Source organism: Melanostigma gelatinosum (genome assembly GCF_949748355.1).
Source record: "Melanostigma gelatinosum genome assembly, chromosome: 15".
NCBI lineage: Eukaryota > Metazoa > Chordata > Actinopteri > Perciformes > Zoarcidae > Melanostigma > Melanostigma gelatinosum.
In genome coordinates this window covers 20,654,501-20,673,028 of record NC_136648.1, presented here as the reverse complement: position 1 = coordinate 20,673,028, position 18,528 = coordinate 20,654,501, and the positions used below count along the sequence as shown (strand labels likewise).

The 18,528-nt window shown below is 42.4% G+C and overlaps 1 protein-coding gene across 1 annotated transcript in view; it reads left to right on the top strand.

Annotated features, from left to right (window-relative positions):
* The window catches only part of LOC306789146 (cadherin-18-like), a gene marked incomplete at both ends in the record, with an annotated part of 92,634 nt that overhangs the window by 20,436 nt on the left and 53,670 nt on the right, over positions 1-18,528 (top strand). Inside the window, one exon of the mRNA XM_079284953.1 lies at positions 14,060-14,354. Coding sequence (XP_079141079.1) covers positions 14,060-14,354 — 295 coding nt within the window. The remainder of the gene's footprint in view (positions 1-14,059; positions 14,355-18,528) is intronic.

Below are 18,528 nucleotides of genomic sequence, written 5' to 3'. Positions count from 1 at the left end.
TCAAAATGATTGATAAGCTTCATTTGAATTCAAGTACTCTAGTAGACGTGTACTTGGAAGCCCATTTACTGGGGTGCTGTTCAGCTATGTTAGATGAATAAATGCTTGAGGTCTACATTTTAATCAAGCAATAACTGCTAAGCTACATCCCAGGTGACAAATCTGACATGCACTGCTCCATCTCTGTTCATTATACAATAGTAGACCACTGAGGAACTGCTCGGGTGGAACTTCTGACAACATAATGAGTGTTAGATTACTTGAAGTGGGAAAAACGAACACTGTAGTTTGACATTCTGGGAAGTGCACTAATTCAGAGTTTGATGAGAGGATTGATATCACTCTCCTATGAATGGAATAGCTGGAATCAGTTCAAACAATATGGCTACCAGTCCCTCCAAGGCTCACTCATTAACATGTTTTAACACGCCATGCAGAAACAAAATAATAACAGATGAGTAATAGGAAGTCTGATTCATGGATTAATATTATTACTCACTACACAGCCGTGTTGCAGACCTCTAAATCCCCCCCCCCCCCCCCCCTACGTTTCAGAACCTTTTTGTGATTCAAATAGCTGTGGTGTTGCGATCTTTAGTGGAGAATCCTCACGGTTGGAAAAGCAATAAGCCATTTAGAGTTTAGCAGATGGGATTGAGTGTCGGTATGTTGCCTTTTTACATAGCTAGTCAATTACTAGCTGGTTAAGTGCTCCTGGAAGCTACTATAGTGTCTGTGTGGACTGGAAGAGATATACAACTCATCACTTTACAGGTTACAGCAACACGGTCTCATATGAATGAAGTGAAATCTGAGGTACGGTTTTCATTTGAACTGCACTTCAGCCAGAGACGAAGTGGGAGCTCGGTCATTTGTAGTCCACCTCTTGCACAGCCTTGGTAAAAGGGTGTAATTGAGGTTAAAGAGCTCTGACAGCCTAGGAGATGATATTAATGCCTACATATTTTCTTTTGCCAATGTGAAGTGGGAGGGAGACATCTCGGTTTGCAGAGCTTGATAAGTGTAGGTGATTTGTTCCGGTTTATTGTTTGTGTGAGATCGTGGAGAAGTTGTCTATAATATTGGAAGTTTCCCGTAGTGACATGGAAGGGTTCTCTAAGGATAATAAATCACCCGTGTGAAGACTAATTTGATGTTGTGAGTTCCAGGTGCAACGCTAGTGTGAGGCGCAGCGTGTGCTGTGATTGGTCAGTGGGCGAGCACATGACTTTTGGAAAACGAAACCTAAGCAGAGGCTTAGTCGGAGTAGTAAGAGTTCAAATTGAAAGATAAAATAACTTATATTTACAGTTATAGTAACAATCAATTTACTATGAATTAGTGATGGTTATTATGATGTTTTACCAACCAAGCTTGATCAGGGCTCTAAATAGAAAGGTCCAGTTTACCGGCCTTAATGCCATAATTCTCCATTAGAGGTCTCTGGCCCTGCACCCTGTCCCCATACTCTGCATATGTGTGTGAGACTGTGAGGCTGCATGTGTGTTGGAGAGATCAGCTAACTAATCGCACACTGTTCAGGGAATACACTTGCTGCCAAGAATTAAAGAGAGCAGTAGTGAGTATGTGTGTCTGTGCCCGCCAGTGTGTGTGTGTGTGTGTGCTTGATGTCTTGCCAAGCGAGCGTGTGTGTTGTGTACACAAGCCCTGTGTGTACTCAGGTTTCTTGGTAAGCGTGGCGCCGTAGCCAAACATGGCCCCATCAATCTGACGCTCTCCGTCTGACAAGCTGGTGAAGGCTCATATCTCTTTGATGTATTATTTTCATTTAGCTCTTCATACTCACAGAAATACATATTCACACACGGAACCTATTTCTCTCTGTCACCGCTTCTTTCTCAGAAATGCAGCAGCGGCATGTTTTGGGATGTGGATATGATACAAAGACAGGAGCTCCACTGATACATGTCCATGATAAGACCTCATAAATAGCTTCTGACAGTAAGCTGCCATTTCTACTATCTTATCTTGAATCACATCATTGGTGGCATGAACATCAATTTGCAGGTCATGCGGGAAAGGAAGGACTTCTGGAGTCTTGCATTCATAATCTCCGTGAGCCAATAAAACATGATTTTTACGAACATTTGGAAACCTCATATGTAGGGCAGTCTATTTTCTTTTAATCAGATTCTGTTTCCCACATTCACCGATTGATCCGGTCCCATTGCGCCCCATGAATTGCTATTGTTTCTCATGCCACATGATATATGATATTTACCACACTTATTTAGTTTGCTTTGGTACTTGAAATAAGTATGCATCATTTTAGGAATCAGACCCAAAAATGCTAGTTTTTGCTTCATGTGCCACAAAGATATATGATTAAAAGTCATGTTTGATGACCTTTTAACAAAATAGAAACAAGACAAAAATGCTAACTGTATGATGAGATATATTACAATTTGTACCAATAAATACAAACTAAATATCAACATGAAAGCAGGGGACATGATACTGTTTTCTCAGGTTAAAGGAGCAGTGTGTAGGATTTAGTGCCATCTAGTGGTGAAGTTTCATATTGCAACAAATAGAATAACCTGCTCACCCCTCCCTTCAAAGAGAACTACAGTTTTTTATCATATTTCATATGTGGGAGGGATGTGCTGTCCACACAGAGCATTGGCTACTTCATGGTTTTTATCATGTCATGATAATATCATGTTGATTAGGTCATGAAAATATCATGCTGAAGTTTTTTGTAAAACATCAAAACAGATTTTGTTTATACATGAAATAGTGAGGCAGCTGAAGGAGACACGCCTCTACTTACCGACCATCTATTCTGTCAATGAAAGCTCTACGAGATATGTTATTCAACGGAATAAGACTGCATAAATATGAAAGCAATACAGGAGGGAAATGAATAATAGATGACAGTAGGAAATATCATCTGAGCAGCGTGTTTTATCTGCTTTATTTACTGGACAGGACGCATCTCTTTTACACAAAGAAAACAATAACTTAACGACTGGGGATTTCCTCCACGAGGAAAAAAGATCAACTTGTTGTTCTGTTTACTGCATTATTTGTTACATTTGACAAGTTAAGCATCAATAACATGACTTTTCTCTGCCGGCAGTGGAATGAGGAAATCTCATTTGACGAGGGTTGTACCAAATGTCTTTTTTTACATTCAGAGCTTTGATTGAGGTTTTCGAATGAAGCTTTGAATGTCTGTCATCATATAGATCATCGTATCATATTTGATTGTGACATCCCCCTATGGAAATGGGGTAAATGTAATTTTGTGTTCTTGTAGTTATATTCATGCATTAATATATGTGCGTTGCCTCCCTTCATGTGCAGCCAACGGACAGTTCTTTGACTGTAGTGAAACACTTGTTTTTGAAACGTTAAATGCCAACAAATATAGATCGAAGCAGAATATTTTATTGGATAAAAACATGTTGCGAATTTTGTAAATGATTACAATGAATATATCTCAATACATTTAGACTTTTGGACTGTGAACAAACAATCATAACAGACACTTCTTCAGCAAAGCACTTTCTTCCTCTTGCTCTTGTTGCATAATTGACAATTATAACATAACATCCTTTAAGGTCTTTGGAGCGGCACTTGAAATCTACACACCAATATTCACATATTCTAGCTTGGGCACCAAAAAACATGCCTTTGCTTCTCTCGGCATATTTCTAAGGTTTAGTTTAGTTTATTACAATTATTTGTCAGGGACCTTGTCAAAAGATATTTTTAAATGAAAATGGATTTCATACAAAGAGGAGATATATTGTACACGATTTTAGAATTGTAGATCTATCTAGACTCCCTCGCTTCCCAACTGTCTCCTACCTAATTTAACAGTGATAGACACGGGACAAAATACAGACATCAATGTCTCTCATAAAGCACACTGACACTGTCTGTGTCAAATTATTGTAAACAGGATTAGTTCCTTAAAATGTAATGTTGTGACGCTCCAGGATAAAAATATGGAAATGTGCCCAGCATGAAATGCAATAGTTGAAATTAGGAAATATTATTGCATTCAGATATACTTTGGATGCCTTAACAGTAAGTGAGATTTTGATATGGCATCACGTTCATCAAACGGTCTGATGGATATATTAATATATTTATTGATATATATGAAGTATATAGTATACAATATCAAACAGCACATCTGAAACTTTGTAAAGAGTTCCAGCTGCAAAAGAAAACAGAAAATGAATTCGGTGGCTTATACATTCATAGAGTTAGGAAGCAACAACCTGACCGGCCACAATAAACTGATAATCCTACTGAGCTTTTCTATCATTAGCATCTGCAGCCCCTTCATCATTCACTTGTAACACAGTAGCAAATCCAGTTCAGGTACAACAGCAGCAGTTGGTGGGGATGCTGTGACGAAATGCAATTCAAACGTCTCGTACTACAGGCAACAGTACCGTTTCCTTTATGTTTCAGAGGCCATGTAAAATTGAATATGAAGTTACCCGTGTTATTTTGTCAACTCGAGTGGAACCGACAGTCGGTAATCGTCACAGAAACATGTACTTTACTCCTCTTTCTCAATCCCAAACAGAGCTTTAGGCGCGCACACACACACACACACACACATAGTTTCCTGTGCTGAATGTAAATGCAGTGGAAGCCACAGCTAAATGGCTCAAAGCCGCACTGTTACAATGTGTAAACAAGAGTCTGCCGCCATGCTAGCAGCTCTGTGAGCCTCTACTTCGGCACAGCAATGCTTCGAGTGAAATGCTAACATCAGCACGTTAACATGCTCACCATGACATCGCTAATATGCTAATGTTTAGCATGCTAATGTTTCATAACTAGCACTGCACAGTTGTGGCTGATGAGAATGTCATTAGTTCTGCAGGTATTTGTTGATGAACTAAAGATGGAAGGTTACTTCAAGTGGGAATTCTTCGCTCATTGTTTCAAGAGCTTGCAAATAAAAGGCTAAATCAGTTTGTGAAATACAGGGAGGGTGCTTGAATGACACTTATGAAAGCCTCAATACCAAAATATTGTTGGGTCTCAAAAATCACAACACAATTATTCGATAGACAGATAGGTACTTCATTCATCCCCAGGGGGAAATTTGTATGTTACAGCAGCAAGACGCAAAGAAACGAGTAACCAAAGTATTAAAGAATGCACAATTTATACAATAGAATAACAGAGTATGACAAATTAAATATCAGAATATAGAGCCCTGTGGGGCCCTGTGGGGCTCCAGTATCACTGACCACCGTATCAGACAGCACACGGCCCAGTCTCACTCAGCAGCACTGGTTGGATGGTGTTGAATGCACTGGAGAAATCAAAGAAAGTGATTCTCACAGAGCCACCGGATCCATCCAGGTGCGACTGAGCTCGTTGCAGCAGGTAGATGATGGTGTCGTCCACCCCCACATGAGGCTGGTATGCAAACTGCAGAGGGTCCAGTGAGGATTTCACCTGCGGCCGGAGGTGGGCCAAGACCAGCCTCTCCAGCACCTTCATCACGAGATGTGAGGGCAACTGGTCGGTAGTCGTTGAGGCCAGATGGTGTCGTCTTCTTCGGTACAGGAACCAGGCACGACGTCTTCCACAGCACCGGGACTTCCTCCTGCTTCAGGCTCAGGTTGAAGAGGTGTTGCAGGACAACAGACAGCTGGATGGCGCAGGTCTTCAGGGCCCTGGGGCTGATGCCATCAGGTCCCACAGCCTTGCCTTGGTGGAGTCGCTCCAAACTGTCTTCTCACCTGGCTAGTCGTCACAGAGAGGGGGGGGAGGGGGGTCATAGTCTCGGTGGTGGCAGAGCCCTTAGAAGTGGAGGGCTCTGAGTACATGCAGCTCACCAGGGGGGACAGAGGGGGAGGTGTTTGGGAGGTGTGGTGTGTGGAGGAGACAGATGAGGGCTGTGAGCTAAACCTATTGAAGTAACAGTTTAGCTCGTTGGCCCTCTCCAGGGAGCCCCCTGGTTGTCTGCCTCCAACCTTGAAACCGGTTATCTGCTTCATTCCAGTCCACACCTCCTTCACGTTGTTCTGCTGGAGTTTGGCCTCCAGCTTCCTCCTGTAGGAGTCCTTGCACTCCCTGATCATCAACTTCAGGTTGCGCTGGACTCTCCTGAGCTCGTCCCTGTCCCCAGACCTGAAAGCTGCTTTCTTCTTATTAAGAACAGCTTTCAGGTCACTGGCTTGTTGTTGGGGAAGCAGCGTACAGTCCTGGATGGAATGGTGGTCTGTTCACAGAATTTAATATATTCCGTGATACAGTCCGTCATGCTGTTGAGGTCCTCCCCATGTGGTCAACACAGCACATCCCAATCTGTAAGGCAAGGCAAGTTTATTTGTATAGCACATTTCAACAACAAGGTAATTCAAAGTGCTTCACATAAAACCATTAAAAGCATCAAAACATCAAAAGAAAAGGAGATTTAAAAACAATTAAGAACATTGCATTAAAACATTAAAAAAAAAAAACTGTGTAAGAAATAAAATACAGTAGTAAAATGCAGAAATGCAGGAAATTGATGAATATATGAATTGAATGTGGTTCAATTAAAGGCAGCAGCAAACGGAAAAGTCTTCAATCTTGATTTAAATGAGCTGAGGGTCTCAGCAGACCTGCAGCTTTCTGGGACTTTGTTCCAGATATGTGGAGCAGAAAAACTGAACGCTGCTTCTCCATGTTTAGTTCTGACTCTGGGAACAGAAAGTAGACCGCTCCCAGACGACTTAAGGGGTCGGGATGGTTCATAAGGTAGCAGCAGATCAGAGATGTATTTTGGCCCTAAACCATTCAGTGCTTTGTAAACCAACAGCAGGATTTTAAAGTCAATTCTTTGTTGGACAGGAAGCCAGTGCAAAGACATCAGAACTGGGGTGATGTGATCCACCCTCCTGGTCTTAGTGAGGACTCGAGCTGCAGCGTTCTGAATCAGCTGCAGCTTTCTGACGGACTTTTTACAGAGACCTGTAAACACACCGTTACAGTAGTCCAGTCTGCTGAAGATAAATCCGTGGACAAGTTTTTCCAAATCCTGTTGAGACATAAATCCTCTAATCCTTGAAATATTCTTCAGGTGATAGGAGGCTGATTTTGTAATTGTCAGGTTGAGGTCTGAATCCATAACTACACCTAGATTTCTGGCTTGGTTTGTGGGTTTTAACATCAGTGATTGAAGCTGAGCGGTGATTTTCAATTGTTCGTCCTTGGTACCAAAAACAATTACTTCTGTTTTATCTTTGTTTAATTGAAGAAAATTCTGGCACATCCAGTTGTTCATTTGTTCAATGCAGTTACCCAGCCCTTGTATGGGATTATTGCCCCCTGGTGACATAGTTATGTAGATTTGTGTGTCGTCTGCATAATTATGATAACACACTTTGTTGTTTTCCATAATCTGAGCTAGTGGAAGCATGTAGATGTTGAACAGAAGAGGCCCCAGTGTTGAACCTTGGGGAACACCACATGTCATTTTAGTCAGCTCTGATGTGTAATCAGCTACAGACACAAAGTATTCTCGGTCCTTCAAGTAGGATCCAAACCAGGTAAGTGCTGTGCCAGAGAGTCCCACCCAGATTTTTAGTGTTTCTAGGAGTATGGCATGGTCGACTGTGTCGAATGCAGCACTGAGATCCAGTAACACTAAGACTGAACTTCTGCCATTGTCTATGTTTGAGTGGATGTCGTTGAAAACCTTAACAAGAGCAGTGTAAGAGCCATTTTGTATTCTTAACAGTTTTTGTATTTTATGTTTATTGCAAAAGTATGTGTGTTATGCTCTTTAGAATGTCAACCATATAACAGAGTTAAGATAATTGGTCATGTTGTAAAATGTGCTTCAAATGTGTGTTTTGCCCTTTGAAGTTAAAAGGCTCCTCTATTCTGTCCTGCTGTTGGATATTTATTGGTTGACTCCTTTAAGTGAGTTCAGTGTAAGTTAGGCTTTAATGGAGCAGGATGTGGAGCAACAATTTTTCTGACCGCAGATTCTAGATTACAGATTATAGAACGCAGATTATAGACTTTTTAGTTACAGCCAGTGTTTTAGTATTCCAATTATTACCGAAGGAAATAGTTTTGTTTACTTTTTACATGGAATAATGCTACTTTTAACTACGAGCTACGAGCCTCATCTTTGGACAGCTAGCAAGAAAAGTATAGCCTGCAAGAGCACGTAAATTGGATATGGTAGTCTACGCGAGTCACAACCCTTTCCATCCTGCAAGAAGTGGCCAAGAAGGACGGTAAAATAAGCTGCCACTACAAGCAGTTTCAGTACTGTGGTGCTGTCGAAAGCCTGACTGGAAAACATCAAAGCAGTTATTTACGGCCAAGAAGTTGGTCAGCTGTTGGAAAACCGCTTTTTCAATTATTTTACTTAAAAATGGGAGGTTTGACATTGGCCTATCATTTTTCATCGTTGCAGAGTCTAAACTAACCTTCTTTAGGAGCGGTTTAATAACTGCAGTTTTTAGGGCTTGTGGGAACACACCTGAGAGAAGGGATGTGTTTACAATTTGTAAAAGATCAGTGGTCATGCAGTTTGAAATATTTTTGAAAAAGTGTGTTGGTAGAATATCCAAGCAGCAGGAGGATGACTTCAGATGTTGTATAATGTCTTCTAGGCTTCTACGGTCGATTGAATGAAATTGTGTCATGATATTTGAATGGATGTTATTCAGAGATCGGGACAACACATATCCTGTGGTTGATGTGGAGGCACTGACTGCTTGTCTAATTTTCTGAATTTTGTCAGTAAAAAAGGAGGCAAATTGATTGCATGCCCAGGTGGATTGGAGCTCAGCAGCTACCGACACTAGAGGGTTTGTTAGCCTGTCGACGGTAGCAAATAAGGCACGTGTATTGTTCTTGTTTTTGGTTATGATGTCAGAGAAGAATGACTGCCTTGCATTTCTAAGTTCCAAATTATAATTGCGAAGTCTCTCTTTATAGATGTCACAGTGAACCTGGAGATTAGTTTTTCGCCACCTGCGCTCAGCTTTCCGACACTCTCGTTTCTCCATTTTGACCAGCGTAGCATTTCTCCAAGGAGATCTTTGCTTACCCGAGACAACCTTCACTTTAGTGGGTGCAATGGCATCAATAATATTTTTAACTTTAAAATTGAAGCCATCTACAAGCTCATTGACTGAGAGGCAAGAGAGGGCTGGTGTGGAGGAGAACTTCTGAATAAATAGTTCACTGGTGTTTTCAGAGATGTAACGCTTTGTCACAACCTTGGTTTGGACATTTGTGTGCAAGGAGATTGCACTCTCAAAGAAAACACAGAAATGATCAGAGTGCAACATCAGTCACAGCGACCTTGGAAATGTTTACACCTTTGGTGATGATTAGGTCCAGAGTGTACCCCCTGTTGTGGGTGGGTCCTGTCACATGCTGAGTCAGATCATAGTTATCAAGGACACCACATAGTTCTATAGACTCTCTGTCCTGGGGATTATCAACATGGATATTAAAATCACCAACAATAACAACACAGTCAAAATCAATACAGATTACAGACAGCAGTTCAGTAAACTCATCAAAGAAGGTTGCACAGTATTTAGGCGGTCTGTAAATGTTTAGGAATAAAGCTTGAGTTGAATTCAGAGCCACATATTCAAAATAACTAAAATGACCAAAGGACATCTGCTTGCATTGAAGAGAATCATTAAATAAAATAGCAACTCCACCTCCTTTCTTATGCGCTCTTGTTTCACTCATGAAACTGAAGTAGACTCAAAGCAGTCCTGCAGGGCGTCATTAGCCTCCTTGGCAGGTCTGATCACAATCTGATCCTGTTGACACCCAGGTATGTTCCTCTGGTGCAGAGGCTGCCTGTGACCACCAGGACTGTGAGGAGGTGGTCACAGGCAGCCTCTGCACCAGAGGAACATACCTGGGTGTCAACAGGATCAGATTGTGATCAGACCTGCCAAGGGGGGGAAGGGCAGTAGCACTGTATGAATCATTTGCATTTGCATACAGTAAGTCCAGAGTTTTATTGTTCCTTGTGGGGCAGTCAACATACTGGTGTAAGGTCGGCAGGGCTTTATCCAGAGTGGTGTGGTTAAAGTCTCCAGTGATTGCCAAAAAACGCACCAGCATGTTGACTCAGCAGTCCAGATACAGTTGAGTGGATTGTGTCCACTGCTTTCTCTGCGTCAGCTGATGGCGGGACGTACACAGCCACAACAATGGCGGACGTGAACTCCCTCGGCAGATAATAAGGACTCATCCCCACGGCTAACAGTTCAATGTCCGGGCTACAGAAGCGTTCCTTCACACACACGTGGTCGGATTGCAACACCTCTCATTCACATACACGGCAATCCAGCCACCTCTCTTCTTACCGCTCTGTGTAACGTCTCTGTCCGCCCGAACAGTCCTGAAGCCGGGAAGCGACGCACTGTGATCTGGAAAATCCGCGTGCAGCCATGTCTCCGTGAAACACAAGATGCTGCACTCACGGAAGTCCCTCTCGGTCTTAACCAGCGCGCCGAGTTCGTCCGTCTTATTCGCCAACGACCTCACGTTCCCCGTTATGATCGCTGGTACCGAAGGTTTATATTTCCTCCTCTTCGCCCTCCGCTTAGCACCCGACCTGCAGCCTCGCTCTCTTCTCCGTAGCTCCGCCGGGATCTCAAGCCTGGCCCTGGGCAGCAGCTGCGGTCTCCTCAGCGCAATCAGCTGATCGCGGGAGTAAACAATGGCCCCAGTCATCGTGTGTGGCTCTACGTTACAAACAGGAAGAAAAGCAGCGGAAGCCACGAGAAAAGTTGACAAAAATGTTACAGTCCGTTGTCTGACCGTAGAAACCAAACGTTAAGGAAATAAAAAAATAAGAAGTAGAGGGGAAAGAGACTAAAATTAAAACACACAGAGGGGAGCTGCTGCAACAGGCTGCCGCTGGCATGGCGCCATCTTGCATCTTGCTTAGTCACTTGCAATTGTCACTCACAGCAGTTTTCATTATTCAAACTGAAAAACATACATAGGCAGCCTAAATACTTAAATAGTTTGATTAAAGCAATTCCATCACAGCAACTATACACCCCACTGCACTGCTCTCTATCCATTTTCCTAGTTCTTCCTCTAACTTCGACCGAGCACAACTGATTAAGGGTCAGTGTGCAGCCACCGAACGGTGCCTGGGGACCAAGTCCAGTTCTGAGAACCGCACTACTCAAGGACAAAGACAGGAGAAGACCCACACAACTTGGAACACCACACAAGAAAGCCTCTTCACACTTGCTCATTTCTGTTGACAGAATGATGCACCGACGTTATATAAAGAGGATACAGTATTATCGAATCAGAGTGAAACCACCTCATCGTGTCTCTGCTCTCACAGTTAGTGATGGAGCTTAGTGTAGCATGTCCTTTCAATCCCAACAGGGAATTAACCAGTTTAAATTGATAACCGTCGCTTCCTCGCCGCCCACATGCTTTTTGATTCCTATTTCACCGTCACATCCTTTGTTCTTCTATCTGGAGAAACACTCACATGGGGAAATACTTTAGCCTCAAAATGTCAGTTGCTGCTCCTTCATCCACAGCTGCTGCTTAGTAACACACGGCCATGCTGTTGTATTTTTATCGTCCTCCCCTCTTTTCTTTGTCTCCTCCTGTCTCTTCTTTTTGTTGTTAAATGTTTTCTTTTGTGCCAGGGAGATGGATTGCTTTTGTCTTTGCACTGCAGCTTTGTTCGAGCGCCTACTGACAGTGTATTTATGTTCTGTCTCTCTCTGCAGCTCATTGTGTCGTGTTGTCTGTTTTTGTTTCATTTTATGGAGCCGACTGTGTCAAGATTTGCCTCCTTTGACATTTTGTTGTCTCCGCCACTGTTTTGGAATTCATGGCGTGAGGAGGCAGGTCTATTGTTAGCAGATTCACCATGTTCCACATGGCCTGAATAAGATAAAATACAACAATTAAATAAGGTCCATGTGGTAAAACAGTGTTTTTGTCTTTCAGGTCTTTTCTGTATTGAATGCTGAGTGATTTTAGATTGAGCTGAAAGTGTGGTGGTTGGGAGACATGGCTGAGAGACCTGATTTAAATCCCCAAATTTAGGGATCGGAGTGGAAAAGAACAAACAAGTTAGGTTATATATTATATTATATGCAACAATAACCGTATAAATATAATATATATATTTCATGGAGTAAAAAATGTAAATCTCTTCTTTGCTACAATGCATAACTTAGGTATGCAGCATTATTTTACAGGTTTGACTTTACAGCTAAACTGACCATTTTAAAGCATTTAGAAACAAAAGTCCTCGATGATGATTCATTTAATTATAATAGCCCAATACAACTTAAACTCCTGAACCTTAATAAAAAAGCATCCCAATATTTTAGACTTCTTCATGTGTTCCCAAGCATTTTTTTCGATTTCGGACCTTGTCTAATTCAATTCAATTTTATTTATACAGCCCAATGTCACATATCACAAATTTGCCTCAGAGGGCTTTACAACATAGGACATCTGTCCCTGGACATGAACTACATTATGCCGAGTTCAGACGACACAATATTTGTGTCCGTTAAGATGTTCACTGTATCTGAACAGACAGTTCTAGGGTCCTAGATTCTTGCTGCGACTTAGTTAAGGGACATGAAAGACTGGCTTGCTGTCTTTCTTGATCCCCGTGATGTCATTGGGGAGGAAGGGCCAGGGACCGACTTCTGGAAAGAAACAAAGTTGTCTGAAGCGGGGTGCATGATACTGGCTGTCTTGTGTCTGGTGACAAAAAGAGAAAGAATAAAACAACCAATCCATCAAAAGCGTTTTGCTTCTAGTGAAACCTTGATATAGCTAGCCACCACACTGAAATTCACAAAGCAGACTATGAAAGCAAATGTGCTAACTTTAGCTAGATATCACTGTGATACTGATTTGAGAACACACAGATACAGCGTCTTAAAGTCAATTTCATACCATTGTAAAGGCAGAATGAGTAGGATGTTCTGGTTGTAGTTTGTGACCTGCCATGTTGTCAATGACAAATGTCTCTTGTGTTTTAAGAAGTTTTAATGAAAAGCACAAACTGTAGCACTGTGCCAAAGACAAGTCCTCTCAGTGACAATGTAGTTCACTCTATCTATTCAAAGTTGGTCCCTCCTCCCCGGCTTAACGGCACTAGAAGCCACGCCCCCTGACCACGCTAATTGTTACCAGTGGGTGAAAGCCCACCCCAGATTCACTCTGGTTTTGGAATGAGCTTCGTCTGCTTGGTGTTTCCACATATATTTGCAGTTTTAACGCACTGTCTGACATTTTTGTAGCTTCATCAGGATCTGGCACCTGGTCTCTACATTTTTATCCAAATAAAAAAATACAGGCAGATGGCAGGGTCTCTGTGGGAAACTACCACACACGTTTCGTGGGTCTTAAGTGATTATTGAGAGGGATTACTTTGAATCTATACATTGTCTGTATTTGTCATACTCAGTGTGACAAAAAACTCTGAAAGTGTTTTTTTCGAGACGTTGGAGGTCACTCAGATGCTGCGTCATTTGTCATCCACTATGATATACTACACAAGATACAACAATCAATAATCCATTTTTGTTGCAGACCCCTTACCTCTGAGGGGTCAGGCCATGACAGCGTGCAGTCTGAACCCAGCATTACTGCCACGGAACAGTTGAACACTTATGCTATTATTTTATTATATTACACTTATGGTAGAATTTCATTTCATACACACAGCTAGCCACACACTGACTTGTGCCTGACAACGATACTAGAATACTATTTCCTCTTTCTCCTGCTTCTTACCCATCTCTCTCTCTCTCTCTCACTTTATCTTTAATTTACTCTGTGACACATCTAGCTCAGGAGAGACTGCATGTGTGGAAGATGGTCTGTTACACTCTCCTTTGTGACAGCAACTTTAACTTCTCCTTCCCTCATTTGATAGCTGTGCCTCTCATTGCATGCTCCTCACCGTTAACTGACCACTCGTCCTGACACTTGGCTATTACTTTGTATCACATACTTGTCAGACACTTTACTGCTCCCTTCCTCCCTCATTTTCTCCTTCTAACATCTCCAGCTCCACTCCAACTCTGACAAGGGTGATGGTTCTGTGAGCTACATCCTGTCTGGTGAGGGGGCCGGGTCTATCTTCCTCATTGACGAGACAACGGGGGACATCCACGCAGCAGAGAGCCTGGACCGTGAGAGGAAGTCCCAGTATGTCCTACATGCAAAGGCCATCGACTGGCGGACAAACCGGTCCCTGGAGGCGGAGTCAGAGTTTATCATCAAGGTCCAGGATGTCAATGATAATGCTCCAACTTTCCCTGATGGACCATTCTCAGCAACTGTTCCAGAGATGTCTGATGTTGGTGAGCCAGGAGCCTTACACACATACACTGACACTGACTGTATGGGACGCACCAGGCTTTCAACTAACTCCAATGTAAACCCTTCCCCGGCATTAGTGGCCGGTGAGAGCTGGTGATGCAGTGTAGAGTGTGTGAGAGTCTGGTTTTGGGCGGGCAGGAATGGTGGTGGATGGGTCAAACAAATACAAGACTTTAGACCAGGAGACTGCTGTTTGTGGCCTGTGTGAAACTAAAAGTAAGCGTTATTTTTGTCATCTTAGTAGTTAGTATCGTCACATTGATAGGTCACTAAGGTCACTACGAATAATATTCTCTATAAATGTCGACGCATTATCCCACCGAACACAAAACACATTCATAACCTACTCTCCCATTGAAATAAAAAAATTCTGGTTTACTTCAAATTGGTACTAATTGTTTCTGCTTGTTACATGGACAGTGTCTTTTCAAAATAAACTTCCAACGTCGGTTTACTTACACAACAACACTACTTGGTTGGGTTCAGGAAACAAAAGTACTTGAGGTAAAAAGAAACAAAAAAAAAACTACTTTTATTTTTGGCAAAAACTTCACACAGCAGTGTCCTGGTGAAGGTCTTTGTTTGTTTGACCTAACCTCCACCCCTTCCATCTGGCTCTGAGAGGACTTCATAGCTCTTTATACTACGTCAGTTGCTGTGAGCGTGTAGTAACGACATGGAGGGGTTTACATTAGAGTTAGTTGAAAGCCCGCTGCGTCTCATACAGATGCTGAAGGAGGCCGTCGAGGGCACTGACCAGGTGTTGTTATTTGATGAGTTGGGAGTGAGAACGCGTTGCATTGGGAGAGATGTTGTAGAACATTTCTCTTCCCGTTTTGGGCATGTGCTCATGTTTGTGTTTTTATTTAAGACAGCTAACAGAGCATGCAGACCAGCTGGGCTCTTTGCACTGTCTTTACTTCTTGCTTTTTAGTTTCTGTCTCTCTATGTATATTGATCAGTATCTCTCTCACTGTCTGGCTCTCTCCACACAAGAGTCTTTCATCTCCCTCAATGGCTCTTTCTCCCTCTATGCACTCTATATTCACCCCACTCTGCTTTTCTTTGACCAATACCTCCCATCTCTCAATTATTTCTGAACCTTTCTGCTTTCTCAGTGGGGCTTCATTTTTTCTTCTTCAATCGCTCTCGTGTGTTATTCATTTTGTGCTCTCCTGTCTCACTCTTGGTTCTTTTACCCCTTCCCAATACTTTAACACTCTCTTTGATTTTCCTTTTCAGGAACTCTGTTCATCTGACCTTTAGTATTCAAGCTGTAAATGGATTTGGAGGTTGAAGTCAGCAGCAGACTGTCAGTGTCACTGTTTATTAGACAGCGATGGCAGCTGTTTCTTACACCCTTCAACATGATAAGCTTTGCATCAAGCTGTATGTCGCACCAAGATGATTAACTGCTGATCGGAATAGCAGAGAAGGAAGAGTAGCATGCTACAATGTGAAAATACACTACAAGAAATAGTCCTGCATTCAAAAATCTCACAAAAGTATTATCAGCCAAATTAAAGTACCTTGTGTAAAATACAGAACAATGGATCTTGACAGTGATATATTATATGACATGCCCCTAGCTGCCAGTAGCTCCTCACAGGACCACTGTTGTATATTACTTGAAGACTGACAAGATGGATTCCATAGGTTGAACTGGCTTCTTACCCAGACGCTGCTATTTTTCTCTTTCGACTGCTTTAGGCTACATCCACACTAATACGTTTGTGGTTTAAAACCACAAACAAACTCCGTCCACACAGGCGTTTCAGCATCGGTTGTGAAATGATTTCCGTCCATATTAGCAAGCCTGACTCTTTACGCACACTGGGCATGAGGGTGGGTGCCGGTGTAAACGGGAAGTAGATTGGTTGCTCAGTTAAAACAACTACGACAGAGTAATACAGTAGTCTTTCATAATGAAAGGTCTCGCTTGATACTCAAGATCTTCCTCTAAAAACTTAAACAGACAAAATTCATGGAAAGTTTTAGAAGTTGTATTTTTCAGACATAGTTACAAGGGTGCAGTCCTTGCTCCATCTCTCTCACAAATCAAATTGACTTTCAAATGAACACGTACAAATCCAACTTTACTAGATTATGGGTCAATCAATTTGGTTAACACTTGTCTCACTCATTTCCTCGGTTTTGTTGTCTGTTCTCACTCGTAGCTCTGCTGGTGGCTAAAGTCTCTATCGTACTAGAAAACATTCATGCTTTCGTTAGTTTACAGTTTCTGTGTGGACTTCACAGTAGTTGTGCAGAACAAAATAAGCATTAATAGGAAGCTGCTGGACATAAAATGGAGGAACAAACCGTGACTTCAAACGTTCACTCCGTAAGGCTGATAACATCACGCTCGCTAATTGCTCCAATAACAGCTGCTTCCTCCGAATTTCAGCAGTAGTAGAATTATAAAATGCTGAATTGAACTGCACAACAGCTGCTAGTATAGACAGTATATCAGTTATCCATATTAAATTAACCACTGGTAGTCGATCGATAATCAAGGCTGATGTTGTTCGTTTTCTTCCGAAAAAGGGTGACGTGATAGGGGGCGTGATGAATCATTAACTGCAAAGACCCAATCAAGTAGCGAATGCTGGTGTCTACGTTGTTTCCAAACATTGTTTCCAAAATCCGCTTTCTGTGCTCGAAAACTCCGGCCTAGTGAAATGGAAACGTAGTAGTGTGGACATGGCTTAAGTCATAGATGACCTCTTTATCCAGACAGCCACTGCCCTGATTCTTCCAAATCTGTCAATTGTACTGATTTTAGAGATCTCTTGCACCGCTTTCTGCGTGTGGGCAAAGCATTCCATTCTCAGGACATGAGTTTTTTTTTGTGCAAAGTCCATATTGGCAGTAGGGTTGGGTATCGTTTGGGTTTTTCCCGATACCGGTGCTAAAACGATACTTTTAAAACGATACCGATGCCTAAACGGTGCCTGAACCAATACTTTTTTCTTCAAATTGTACAATATATTAACTGTTTAAAGTATACTATGAATATAAATAAATACAAAACACGTGGCTTCAAACTACAGCTGCAAACTTTTTAACTATGAACAATATGTTAACTGTTAACAGTTTACAGTATACTTAAATATATATAAATAAATACAAAACACACACACGCTCTGTACACACACTGCAGCTTCAAACTTCAGCAATTCATTTGCAGAAATATGAGCATATTTTCCTTCTCTGGCAAAATACGACAAGTCTCATGACTTATTTTATTTTACCAGTTGGTGGCAGTAATGCGCCAATTCTTCGTTTGCCAACCGCCAGTACACCTCAAAGAAGGAGCTTTCGCGTGCCTGTGTTGTTGTGCTTATGAGCGGCAGCGCTAAGTGACCCATTGTAATAATACTATGAGTGAGGAGCGGAGGACCGAGTCCTGCTGCCAGGACGGAGTCATCAGAGTAGTGTAAAAAAAAGTATTTCAATCGGCGCAGGCACCGAAATCTGCGTTACGTTTCGGTCCGGTAGATACCGGACATATAGGAACTGGTTCCATACCGGCACAGTTTTTCGGTACCCAACCCTAATTGGCAGCAGTCGACAGTCACTGCTGCAATCTTGCCAACAACTTTGCCCATTTGTTACTAATCTCCTTTTTGTGCCCGTTAAACAGCTTTGGTTTGAAGCACTTTCTGTTTTACACTGCCTTGGTTCATGTAACCGTGAGGTACTGGTCCTGACTCAAGCTGGTCCATTCATCACATGCAATGTGTAACTATGGCACGTTTCAGCTCTGCAATAACATTGGCCTTTTTGGACATTATACCAGTGGACTCAGTGTGTTACTGACAGACAGCATTATTCATCCTTGCAGCGGACTTCACTCTGCTGTGGCCCACCGCAGTCCTCCACCGAACAAGCGAAACATGGCGCGATCTTCACGCCGTGTTTCCTGGTCAGCCTGTGCAGGTCCATGCTAGCGCTCAGCACGCCGCCGACCAGCGCGCTGATCGACTGCACCCAAGCACAAACAAGGACTATACACCCAGCCAAACGTACAAAAAACCCGATGAACCCTACACACCACACTACACTACCATAAACACCATTACCCAGTGAAGAAAATTATCGAAAAATTGCTATTATCGCTCTCAACACCACGCTCCTCCAGCTCTGCACTCC